The 12,518-nt window shown below is 38.7% G+C and overlaps 1 protein-coding gene across 8 annotated transcripts in view; it reads left to right on the top strand.

Annotated features, from left to right (window-relative positions):
- The window catches only part of c13h12orf4 (chromosome 13 C12orf4 homolog), a 91,311-nt gene that overhangs the window by 43,330 nt on the left and 35,463 nt on the right, over nucleotides 1-12,518 (top strand). For all 8 annotated transcript variants that reach the window (XM_041202680.1, XM_041202679.1, XM_041202682.1 and 5 more), the window contains 2 exons: nucleotides 1,171-1,228; nucleotides 2,611-2,678. In XM_041202680.1, coding sequence (XP_041058614.1) covers nucleotides 1,171-1,228; nucleotides 2,611-2,678 — 126 coding nt within the window. The remainder of the gene's footprint in view (nucleotides 1-1,170; nucleotides 1,229-2,610; nucleotides 2,679-12,518) is intronic.

The raw sequence follows: 12,518 nt of genomic DNA, 5'->3' as shown, positions 1-12,518 counted from the left end.
CCTCTGCTGTTGTGACCAGGCACCAAGCAGAAGATAAGGTGACATGAAATCAGTGAAAGGTTGTTCCCTGAGTAACTGTCATACACCTCTTGGCAGCTGGTTCAAAGGCATTGACTAAGACCAGGAAGCAGTTCAACTTAGCAATGCATACTTTGAGGTGACAAAAAAGATATTTCTCTCCCTCTCTGTGGGGAGAGCGCAAACACCAATTTCATTTTAATTTGTAGGGTTGTAAATAGCTGGTACTGAATTTAAATTTAATTTGTGCTCTGCATGTTATTAATCACTCAACATTTGTTCACACCTTGCGATCTAACCATTCTATTGAAGTACAGCCTTACAACTTATTGTCTGCTTCATATTTATGTTCTGTATATTACCAAGTAGTTCAATGGAAGAATTATACTTACCATAGAATTATACTTACCATGGACTCAATTTTAATGTTTTGAATAAAATTAAACTGTATATACAAAGTTTTCTTTAAAAAAAGATGAAATTTGATTGCAATTAATTTAACTTAAAATGACAAAATATGTTATTGATTTTTGCAGGTTATCAGTGTAAATTTGAAATTAAAACTGACTTTCTTCAGAAGTGTAAATACCCAATTTGACATGTCTTTTTAGCTGCAGCACAAACTTATGTCAGCCTTTTGTTAATTCAGTTGTAGATTTTCACCTGAGCTACAAGAATATCATGTCATTTCCACAGCTAACAGGGTCATGAACAGTGTTATACAAACTGAAAATGACCCCCTGATTAATTTCTGGGAATTTGATAAAATACAAAATTTTTCTGGCATCTTGAACCATTGGGGAAAGATGCCAGGGTGATAGCAATCTTAATGTTTTGAACTGTTACAGTGAATATGCACAAAGCCAAAAAATGTACTATTCAGATGAGCAGGGGTACTGTGCAGACCCTTCTGATAAAACTAAAATGTGAAAACAAAGGCTAGTATTTTAAAAATTCAGATGTATAATTTTGTGAATGATAAAATCATGAGTACTAAATGTAAGATCATTATTACATTTATTTTAGTAAAATTTATTGAGACCCAACTGAGAATTATTCATGGATATGTTTATGACCATTTATTCTTGAAATCCATAATGATTGTTTCAAGTTGCTTGTAAGTATATGAGTAATGTTTCATATGTTTAACAGGAGATGACTATACCTTGGTGTCTGAAAAGAGCAGAGCTTGTGTTTAAGTGTATAAAAGGTTAGTAAATTTTAAGGCTGACAATTAACCTTAGTTAACTTCTGTGATTAATGAGTTAATTTTTGGAGGAAATTAATTTTTTTAATAGTTGTTAATCATGGGGGTTACACAGTGAGTACCTGGCTAGAAATAAGTTTTTGCATACCAACAGCCCAGAGGTTTAACCTGCTGATCCATGACTTCCTTTTCTGCTGGTAGTGCTGCAGAATAAAGCAGTGTTCTTTCCTCCACTCTAGTAAACCATCTGGCACCCTGGCGCCCAATTCTTGTTCAGTGAAAAGACGATATGTAGGAAGTGACATTGAAATTATTTGTTGAGGAAATTTAAAGGATAGACCCAGGACATGTATTTTTTGCAGAATATTAATATTTTGTTTATGCAGTGAACATATTCCCATGGTGCGCGTGGGTTACACAGCTTTCATATGTAAAGATTAAGGTTTACGTTATTTCTTTAAACTTGCAGATTGGTGATTTAACATGCACCAGGATTGTAAATTCTCTTTCACATTGTGGCTCAATTCAGTGTGTTGAGCCGAGGTGCTACTGCAGTTTAACGAAGATTGATTTTTTTTAGTTTTCAGATGTAAACACAAACATTTTTCAATTATTTCTTCATTATAGATTTTAGTAATACTGCATGAAATTAGAGGCACTGTTCAAACTTTTAAAAATGTGTTTAGAACAACTTGAATGAGATGTTTGCAGTAATTATATCAATTAAATATGTAATTAAAACCAAGATTAACTGAGATTAAAAATTATATTTTCAAAGCTAATTGTGATTATTTTTTCATTGCTTAACAGTCCTATGAATTAGGCATACTAGTAAACAATAAAAAAAGATATTTAATGCCAAATGCAAATTGAAATTGTATATTTGTAGATTCTCCTACATCTTGTCCGTATTTCAGTTTAGATTTGAAAAGTTTATATTCTGGTGAAAAGTGGCCGAGATTGCAAATTTTAAAAGGAATGAAATGGATAGCCTTCACCTGTCAGTATAGCACAGCATTTAGAGAAGCTCCATTCTCACTATACATCTATACACTCATACTTGTTTCTTGGGACAAGAGATCATAAAGTCTTGGAAAAAGATGCAGAAGCAAAAAAAAAATGAATTAACCATGAAATGTCCACCTGGTCAAGCAATTTGGCTTCAATGTTAAAAATTTCCTAACCAGCAATTTGACTAGTGGTTATACAACCTATTGCTACAAAAAACATAATTGTGGAAATACACATCAGCAAAGAGAAAAGATAGGTTAACATTTTGAGTGTAGACCATCTTTAGAGTTGAAATGTTGGAAGAGGAGGTTAAAAAGTAAAAACTGAGTGAAACTTTGATTTTCTATTTATTTCTGTGTCTTTTATCCCTTCAGGTTTTATGATGGAAATGGCATCCTGGGACGGGGGAACTTCTCGCACTGTGCAGTTTCTTGTGCCACAGGTAGAGCACCAGCCTTGTTTCTAAATAAGCATTTCATTTATTTATACCTATACTCATTTTCCCCTACCAGTTCACAGTTGCAATCGTTTTTTTTATATTCTTTCATGAGACGTGAGCCTCACTGGCTAGGCCAGCATTTTTATTGCCTATCCTAATTGTCCTTGAAAAGGTAGTGGTGAGCCGCTGCCTCGAACCGCTGCAGTCCATGTGGTGCAGGTACACCCACAGTGCTGTTAGGAAGGGAGTTCCAGGTTTTTGACCCATCATCAGTGAAGGAGCGGCAATATAATTCCAAGTCAGGGTGGTGTTTGGCTTGGAGGGGAACTTGCAGGAGGTGGTGTTCCTATGCATCTGCTAACCTTTTTCCTTCTAGGTGGTAAATGTTGCAGGTTTGAAAGGTGCTGTAGAAGGACTCTTGATGAGTTGCTACAGTATATGCCGTAGATGGTACACATTGCTGCCACTGTGTGAGAGTGGTGGAGGGAGTGGATGTTGAAGGTGGTGGGTGGGGTGCCAATCAAGTGGGCTGCATTGTCCTGGATGGTGTCAAGCTTCTTGTGTGTTGTTGGAGCTGCACTCATCCAGGTGAGTTTGATAGGGTAAAATAGAAATTTAGCACTAATATTGACATATTGTAACAACAATGCTAGAAATCTGATATATAATTAGAAAATGCTATAGTCAGGTAAGTATCTGTGGAGAGAAGTTTGGCTTGAGAAGTATTCCGCAACTTGTACCTGTCTCAGATTCTGCTTTAGAGTTGGGATGGAAAGCCATATTGAAGATATTCTAACAATGGTATTCCTGTCAAAAATTATGCAGAGTTTCAGAATTAAATTTGGATATAATGTTTTCTGAATAAGTGCACTTTCTGAAATTGTTGAAGTTGAATTCTTCTGTGTACAGGCACTGTGGCTCTTTTGACAGGATATTATACAGGCAGTCTTCTGCCTCCTGAGACCAAGGTTTGTGCCATGGTCATCAATTCTGTTAAACATCATCTATATGAGTCAGGAACCCCATTCTGGCATGGTAGTCTCTGCCACACTTGCTGCAGATGAAGGCAGTGGGCTGAGAAGGTGCAGGATTCACTGGTCTCTGTTTTCTCTTGGCTCTCTTCTCAGCCAGCTGAGCTTTTCATTTCTAATCATCCCTTCTGATGCCCCTCTGAACAGTCAGCCTCCAGAGGCATCTGTCTCCTAGGTGCCTGCCATCTTCATATCTCACTTACAGGCATTCATATAGCAGAGGTTTGGGCATCCAGCATATTGTAACTCAGTGGCTAGTCCACTGTTCTGAAGCTCTTTGGGGATAGAATGGTCATCCATCCAATGAATGTGAGCAAGCCATCACAGACTTTGTTGGCTTAGTAATGAGTGTATGTTGATGGAATTGGCATGCTCTAGAACCATGCTAAGAGGTATTGAGGATATGACTGAGACAGCAAAGGTGCAAACTGTTCAGCCTTTTCTCCTGCCTAGCATATGTTGTCTATGTCGCTTTATTGTAGAGGAGTGCACTGAGGCCACAGTTTAGGTAGACTTGCAGTTTGGTATTCTCTATCAGGTTGTTGTTGTTCCACATTCTCTCTCACTCAGCTTGGTCATTAATAGTTGCAGATTTTGCAATGGACATGTTGATTGCAGCATCAAGTGACAGAGTGCTGAGATTGTGGAGCCTAGATAAGCGAAGCTACCAACAACCTCCAACATCACATTTTCAATGCTGATTGGCGGTTTGGCAATATCCTAGATCAGGACATTTGTCTTGCTGATGCTGATGGTCAAACCAAATTCTTTACAGGCACAAGAGAGTACATCTGTTTGTCACTGAGGTGTTCCTCGGTATGGATAGTGCAGTATCATTCGCATAGATCAACTCTCTAATGAGAATTTGATGTACTTTTTTCTTGCATCTCAGGTGGGCAAAACTGAACAGCTTTCTGGCAGTTCTGGTATCCTCTGTAGATGAACTAGAGGCATTTAACAGCAGCAAATAGAATATGCCAAAGAGTGTCGGTGCCAGAACACAGCCTTGTTTGACTCCACTGAGGATCTGGAGGGTTCTGATGTAATTGTATCCTCAGCACATAGTTACCATCAAAGTAGAAGATCCAGGAGCAAATCCTAATGGGTCTATGACAAAAATAAGTTGTCTATAGAGAGTGGACTATATCCTAAAGTCATCCAGGCATGTCTCTTTTCCAAAAACCCTCCTTCAAATGAAGACTTGGATGAACTAGTTGGTAATGAGTAAACTTGATATGCAGTACTGGATTTGGACATCAGGAACAGCAGAAGGAGCTAGCAAGATACAAATAGCACGAGTAGTTCCTTTCACCACAACGGAGATAACCGTCAAGTGGCTGATGAACAAACTAAAACATGGGATGGCATTGGCATGAAAGTGTTTTTAGAGGCAGATATGAGTGTACAAGCTCATACATAGGACTCAGTGCCTACTGTGATTGTGTAGCAGCAAGGCAAGCTTAAAAGCTTAATGGGAAGGATCTGTTATCAAACTGATAGTAACAATGCACTCCTGCAACTTATTATGAGGTATGCTATTTATAATGCCGCTCAGAAGCACATTTGCTAAAAGGAGCTCCTAATACCAAATGTCCACATGGCAAGGGCTCAAACCTGCTCTTGTCAGTTTTCTGATGACCAAATTGTGACTATCAATCTTGGCTCAAAATCTGTTTGGGATGACCCATCTGACAACGACTGCTCAGAATCAAGTCAATCCTCTGACAGACCTGGGAATCTGATATCTGAACCAGGCGGGTCCACAGTACTCCAGCACACTGTCAATGCCTGGACAGTTTGCCTGGTATCAACCCAGATTAAGCTGTATCTAACAGTTTGAATAACATTTTATTTTCTCATTGGAAGGTGCTAGTTAACTAAACAAAAAGTGCTTGATTGCCTTTTGTTAGCAGCTAAACTCAACTTGCTTGTTGTGTTGTAACAAATACTAGAAAAGTTGAGAATAACTACCAATATCTTTACAAGGAGCTGTTTGAGAACTAAGCATTCAGGTCAGAAAGTGTAAGCACTTAGCCAGTTCCTGTTGGCTACTGGTAAATATACTTGGCTGAATATCTACACAATTATTGCCAAAGCAATAACGCACAAGTTTAGGAAAGTAGTAAATCCACTAGCAGCTAGCTTAAACATTCAGCCATGTACAAATTACACTTATTGAAATTAATGACCCAACAATGAGCCCCACAGTCTTTTAAAGTGGTCCAGCATTACTTCCAATTAGATTAAGCAATGGAAAGTCTATGGTAAGTAACAAGTCCGGAAGCCATGTGTGAGAGGAAGATGTAAAGGCAATTTTGAGAACTTCATTCATGATTAAATTCTTTGATTACATGTTTGGATCTTAAACTATTAAAAGTTTTCAGCTTGGGCACCCAAATTGAAAAATAAAATAATATTGCAGTGATGTTGCTACATGGAGGTCAAGTACATTTATGTTACTCTGATATTAACCTTGTATTGTTCACATACCAACCTGAAAGTATGAAGTACAACCTTAGTCTGTAGGTAGTTAAATTGAGGCAGTTTGGCTTTAACCTGACAGGTATATAATAGACAAGCTACACTGTTATCCTAGAATACTCAAAGTGCCCACAGAAAAGCAGAGCCAATGCAGTAAATTTCAGTAGCAGCACACCACCCAAAGTTTGGCTTATGCTAGTATATGACCCCAGTATGATTGTTATCTACATGCCAATATAATGGATCAATTCAGTACATCTACTGCTATGTCATGGGTATGCATTCCTTCTGCAGCTTTCTTAGTTACAGTAGGAGGTTGCAGAAGAGATTTCCCAGAGTTTCTGCTGAAACTGGCTACAATGTTTTTAGCTTACCCAGCACTTAACATTACCAGAGATTGGGCATGTGAACATGCAAATTAGAAGCAGGAGTAGGCCATTCAGCCCCTCAAGCCTTCGCCGTCATTTGATAAGACCCCGGTTGATCAGATTGTGATCCCAACTCTACTTTCCTGTCTACCCCCATACCATTTCACTCCCTTGTTAATCAAGAATCTATCTAACTCAGCTTAAAATTCAATGACCCTGCCTCCACTGCTGTCTGGGGAAGAGAACTCCACAGGCTAATGACCCTCTGAGAGAGAAAAAAAAACTCATCTCTGTCTTAAATGGGAGGCACCTTATTTTTAAACTGTGTCCCCTAGTTCTAGTCTCTCCCATAAGGGGAAAGCATCCTCTCAGCATCCACTCGATCAATCCCCTCAGGATCTTATGTGTTTCAATATGATCACCTCTCATTCTTCTAAACTTCAAGGGACACAGGCCCAACCTGGCCAATCTCTCCTCATAAAATAATCCCTTCAGCCCCGGAATCAGTCAAGCAACACTATGTACTGCTTCTAATGTAGTTATATCCTTTCTTAAATAAGAAGTACCCAGTACTCATGTGGCCTCACCAACACCCTGCATAACTATAGCAAAACTTGCCTACTTTTATATTTAATTCCCTTTGCAATAAATAGCAACATCCCATCTGCCCTCCTAACCACTAACATTTTGTGATTCATGAACCAGGACACCCAAATCCCTCTGTACTGCAGAATTCTGAAATCTTTCTCCATTTAGATAATATGCTGCTTTTGTATTTTTCCTGCCAAAGTGAACAAGTTCATATTTTGCCACATTATACTCCATCTGCCAAATTTTTGCCCACTCACTTAACCTATTTATGTCCCTTTGCAGAGTCCTTACGACCTCTTCACAACTTACTCTCCTACCTATATTTTTGCCATCAGCAAATTTAGCAAGCATACATTTGGTCCCTTCATCCAAGTTGTTGATATAGATTGTAAATAGTTGAGAGCCCAGTATTGATCCTTGTGGCACTCCAATCTTGCCAATCCAAAAATTACCCATTTATCCCTATTTTCTGCTTCCTGTTAGTTAACCAATCCTCTATCCATGCTAATATCCTACCCCCTACATCTTGAGCTCTTATTTTGTGCAGTAACCTTTGATGTGGTAATCTAGTAAATGCCTTTTGGAAGTCCAAGTACACCACATCTACTGGTTCCCCTATATCCACATTGCTTGTTACTTCTCAACGAACTCTAATAAATTAGTCAAACACAGGCAGGTGATGCACTAGGTTGTACGGTGTAGGGTGAACATTGATGGTTCTGATGTTCTTTTTCTGCCTTTCCTTCTATTATATTTCATTTCCTATGGTCAAATTTTAGGGAAGACCCATCCCACACCCATTTGACTGGACCACATAAACCACCAGAGTTGTGACACTTATCCAAAAGCTGCCTCTAGCAAATGTATAGGTATATGAGCAAACCCAAGATGCCAATGTGTTCTTTTGCTGGCATCATACAACTTCACAAAAAGAAGTTTTATGTAATTTTAAAAGAAAAAAAACTATATTACTAAACTCAAGTATATTTCTTTACTTTTACTTTTGCTTACAATCTAATCTGTCACTACACTGCAGTAATGAGAGACATTGCACATTGTCAGAGGTGCCATAAGTTAGATAAAGTATCAAACCAATGTATTTGCTCCTTGTTTTGATGATTCTAGTGGGTGTAAAAGATCCCATTGCAATGCTTGAAGAACAGGGAGATCTCCTGGTGTCTTGGCCAACATTCATCCCACAACCAATACCACCAAAAACAAAGCATTGATCATTCATCTCATTCCTATTTGAGGTCTTGCTCTGTGCAAAATGACACTATGTTTACCCATATAATATTCATTGCATTTCAAAATAATTAATTGTATATGAAGCGCTTTGAGATATTTCTGAGACGATGAGATGCTGCAATAATGTTTTTTGGTTTTCTTGCCATCTCTTCCTTTTATTTCTCCCATTGATTACTTTTTCAAATGTTGCAATTTTTATTTTAAATTTGGGCTTTTCTGACTTTATTTTGTTCTATTTCCTTAACACATTTTCCTACTATCTGAAAACAAGTATAAATATATTTCCTATTGCTTCTGCATCTCACCATTCTGGAGATGTAACCTGCATTTTTTCAAAATTGGATTTTAGCTGAAAATCAATTTAAAAGCCCAAGACTATGAATGTTATCATAGTTGTCTTGCTGCTAACACTGTTTGACGTCTATAGCAGCACCTGAAGGGTTTGAAAAGTGTGCCTAAGATCCTCTCAGCAAAATGCAGCCGAAGTAGAAATTGCCAATTAACTGAATAGAGTCTGTAAATAAAAGACTGGGTGATCTATGGAAAATACATTGATCAAAGGGATATTAACGAGAATATTTACTTCCAATCTAGAAGAGTGGGACCAAACTGAAGTGTTTTTGGCCATGATGTATTGGTATTGACTTCTCTCTTTCTATTTTTCTGTGTTCAAGAAGGGATAATAAGTAAGCCTGTAACTACCGTAAATCTACCATTCAGCTTTGTTATTGATTTTACTTTTTAATAAAGTCATCGGTTTATAACCTAAGCAGCAATCTACGGAACTATCAATTGCCCTGCTCTCCTGCTGTTGTCCCAGGCTTGACACCTTTTAGATAAGCCTACAGCTTCCATCGATGCCTCTCTTGGCATCTCCAAAGGGCTCATCAAGGCATGGTGATGGCTCGTTCTGAACAGCAACCCCAATTGCCCTATCCCACTCTCTCATTGATCTTCATGCCCAGTAGGGCTGCTGGGGGCTAATCTTGCCAATCTCCTTCCCGTATAACTCACCCCTCCCACTGCTGACTCTGTGAACTTAGCCTCCTCTTATGGCACCTTTACATATCTCCCTCCACAATACCCATTCACTTGCCATGAATTTATTGTGAATGATTGTATTGACATCCTGGACTTCACAAAAACCTGACTGGGGGCGCAATGGCACATTTCCCCCTCATTACTATATCTTCCACCATTTGCCCTGTCAAGAACAACATAGAGCGGTGTGGCACTTATCACCAAATCACACCTTGGCTTGACCCCCTACTCCTTTGGTATTTTCTCCTCCTTTGACTGTCTCACTTTTCATTCAAAATCAATGTTCTCTACTGCCCTCCAATGTACAATCATTTTTTTCAACAAGATATCTTCACTGTTTTCTTCTCTCAGCCCCTGCACTGAACCACATCTCATCCCCGATGATTTCAACCTCCATCTCAACTCATCATGCTTTCTTTCATCTGAGTTCACTGCCCTTGCCCGTCCCTGTAATCTCCTCCAGGCCCACAACTCCCAAGATATCTGCGCTCATCTAATTCTGGCCTCTAGAATATCCCTGATTTTAATCACTCCACCCTTGGAGGCCATACCATCAGTTGTCGCAGTCCTCAGCTCTGGAATAGTCTCCCTACGCTTCTCCACCTCACCTTCCTCCTTTAAGATACTTCTTAAAACCAATCTCTTGTACCAAGCTCTAGGTTTTCTGCCCTAATATCACCTTATATGGTTTGGTGCTTAATATTGGCCCTGTGATGCGTCTTGGAACATTTTATTATGTCTTTTTGCTGTGTGTAAATTTGAGAAAGATCACATGGAAGGCACATGTTAGAACCAGTCAGTTGAAACGTAGTGAAGAAGTTGTGTGTTTGATCCCTAATTCATTATGAGTTATTTTAAGATGAAGCTTCATGCTGGATTATTGGAAGCAACATCTGCATATGGGAGTGATGTGATTCATTGAACCCCAGGAAAATATCTATTTAAAACCTAAAAACATAATGAGTAGTACCTGGAGAAAGTCACAATCCAGAAAACTATTGACCTTGGCGTTGGAGAAGATAATGCAACTATTCTCAGTTGAAGGAATAGGGAGAGGTTATGGTTAACATTTCGGAATTGACAGCTGCACTGATTCTCTAGACTGTGGTATATGTTTATATTTAAAGTGAAATACACTTATTTGGAAATCATCTCTAAATTACCCAAATATTTTAAATAAATTGAGATTCCACATAAACAAAACCATAATTCTGGTGAAAAATATATTTGATCACAATTACATCAATCATTTTTTATAATAAATGCAGAATTGTGTCAGTTTATATTGTTCTGTTTCTCTTTAGCTGCATCAACAGATGGAATGATTCGTAACACAATGAATTGCAGCCATATTTAACTTGTGAGGAAGAGAGAAATATGCACTAAATTTAATTGCTTTGTGCACAGTACCTCTTAGGATGAAATTGATGCTGAGCCAAATATGTGAAGGACCTGGGGCTGGAAAAGAGAGACCTGGAAGGCTGCACATTGAGCATTGATGGCTAGAAGCCTGAAAAGTTCAGTCAGCCTAGTGCTGTACTTGATCATCTGAGAGCCCCAGCTCCGCTGAATCCCTGATCTCAAGCACACTGACTGCTTCCACAAGAGGGCACAATTGGGGCAGCAGGAGTTAGGCAGGGTGTTTTATGAAGCTGCTGTAGCCTGTCTCTTGGTCAATGGCTGAGAGATTTTTGCACTGATAAGTCCATACCAGAAAGAACCTAAGAGAATTTGAAAAAGGTGAAGCAGGGCAAAGTACCCTTCCAGAAGAAATTATGCTGGTTAAAATAAACTGTGATTTAATTTCCTTAATTTTTAGTGGTAGATTCGAAAATTATCCATCAGTGCTTCTCCCACCATTCTCTGTGCTGCAACTATGATTTCTATTTGCATAGCCATAGTGCTGTCACTTAACTCGTATTCATGTATAATCATAGTGGAAAACTAAAGCTACGAGGAAACAGTCTTGAGTTAGCTTATAAGCACATAGTACATTTGTATGAAATACTTTTGTCAACTTATTTCAATAGGTTAACATTATTTAAACAGCAGACAAAGGAATCTCATGCCAGCTAATATTTGCAGTGCAGATTCTTGTGTTCTGTGTACCACTGCTGTTTAAATCAGCACAATTGCTAACATCAGCAGGAAACTACAGCCAAATAATCAGAGCAATGGAGCATTGGAGGAGTTCAGGATAGAACTATAACTAGGAATACTGACACCCAAGCCTTTCTCACCTGTAGCAATCAAAGTAATAGATGGTCAAAGGTTGCCATGTTTGCATATTTTCCCCTTTTATGGAAGCATAGAATAGTATAGCACAGAAGGAGGCATTTGATCAATCAAGTTAGTATTGGCTCTTGCGAACAGCCGTTCAGTTAGTCCCAACCCCCCTACCCCCACTTTTACCCTTGTGCCTGCAATTTTCTCCTTCAAATTAGGAAACCACTTCTATAGACAGTGGTAAATGTTTGGAACTTTTTTCCACAAATAGCAACTGATGCTAGATAAATTGTTAATTTAAAATCCGAGATTGATATATTTTTGTTAATCAAGGCATTAGGGATGTGGGGCAAAGCAAGTATGTGGAATTAGGTTGCAAATCAGCCATAAACTCATTGAATGGCAGAACAGGCTTGAGCAGTTAAATGGCCTACTCCTGTTCCCATGTTCCGGTGTTCAAGAACTTATCCAACTCCCTTTTGAAAGCTACCATTGATCTTTAGCCACCACCCTATCAGGCAGTCCGTTCTAAATCCTAATGATTAAAAACTTTTCCTCATTTTGCCTCTGGTTCTTTTGCCAAACACCTTTCATCTATATGCTCTAGTTAGCAAACCTTCAACCACTGAAAGGAATTTCTCTTTATTTACTCTGTCTAAACCATTCATGATACAGGTGCCTCTATTAAACTTCCTCTTAATCTTCTCAGGTCTGAGTGGTGCAACCCCAGCTTCTCCAACCTATCCACATGATTGTAATCCCACACCCTTGGAATTGTTCTTGTAAATCCTCAGCCCTCTCCAAAACCTTAATCTCCTAAAGTGTCTTGTTGTTGCTATTGAACTAGTGTTTAGGTA

The sequence above is a fragment of the Carcharodon carcharias genome, chromosome 13, assembly GCF_017639515.1.
Source record: "Carcharodon carcharias isolate sCarCar2 chromosome 13, sCarCar2.pri, whole genome shotgun sequence".
NCBI classification, from domain to species: domain Eukaryota; kingdom Metazoa; phylum Chordata; class Chondrichthyes; order Lamniformes; family Lamnidae; genus Carcharodon; species Carcharodon carcharias.
This window is presented reverse-complemented; position numbering and strand designations above follow the sequence as displayed.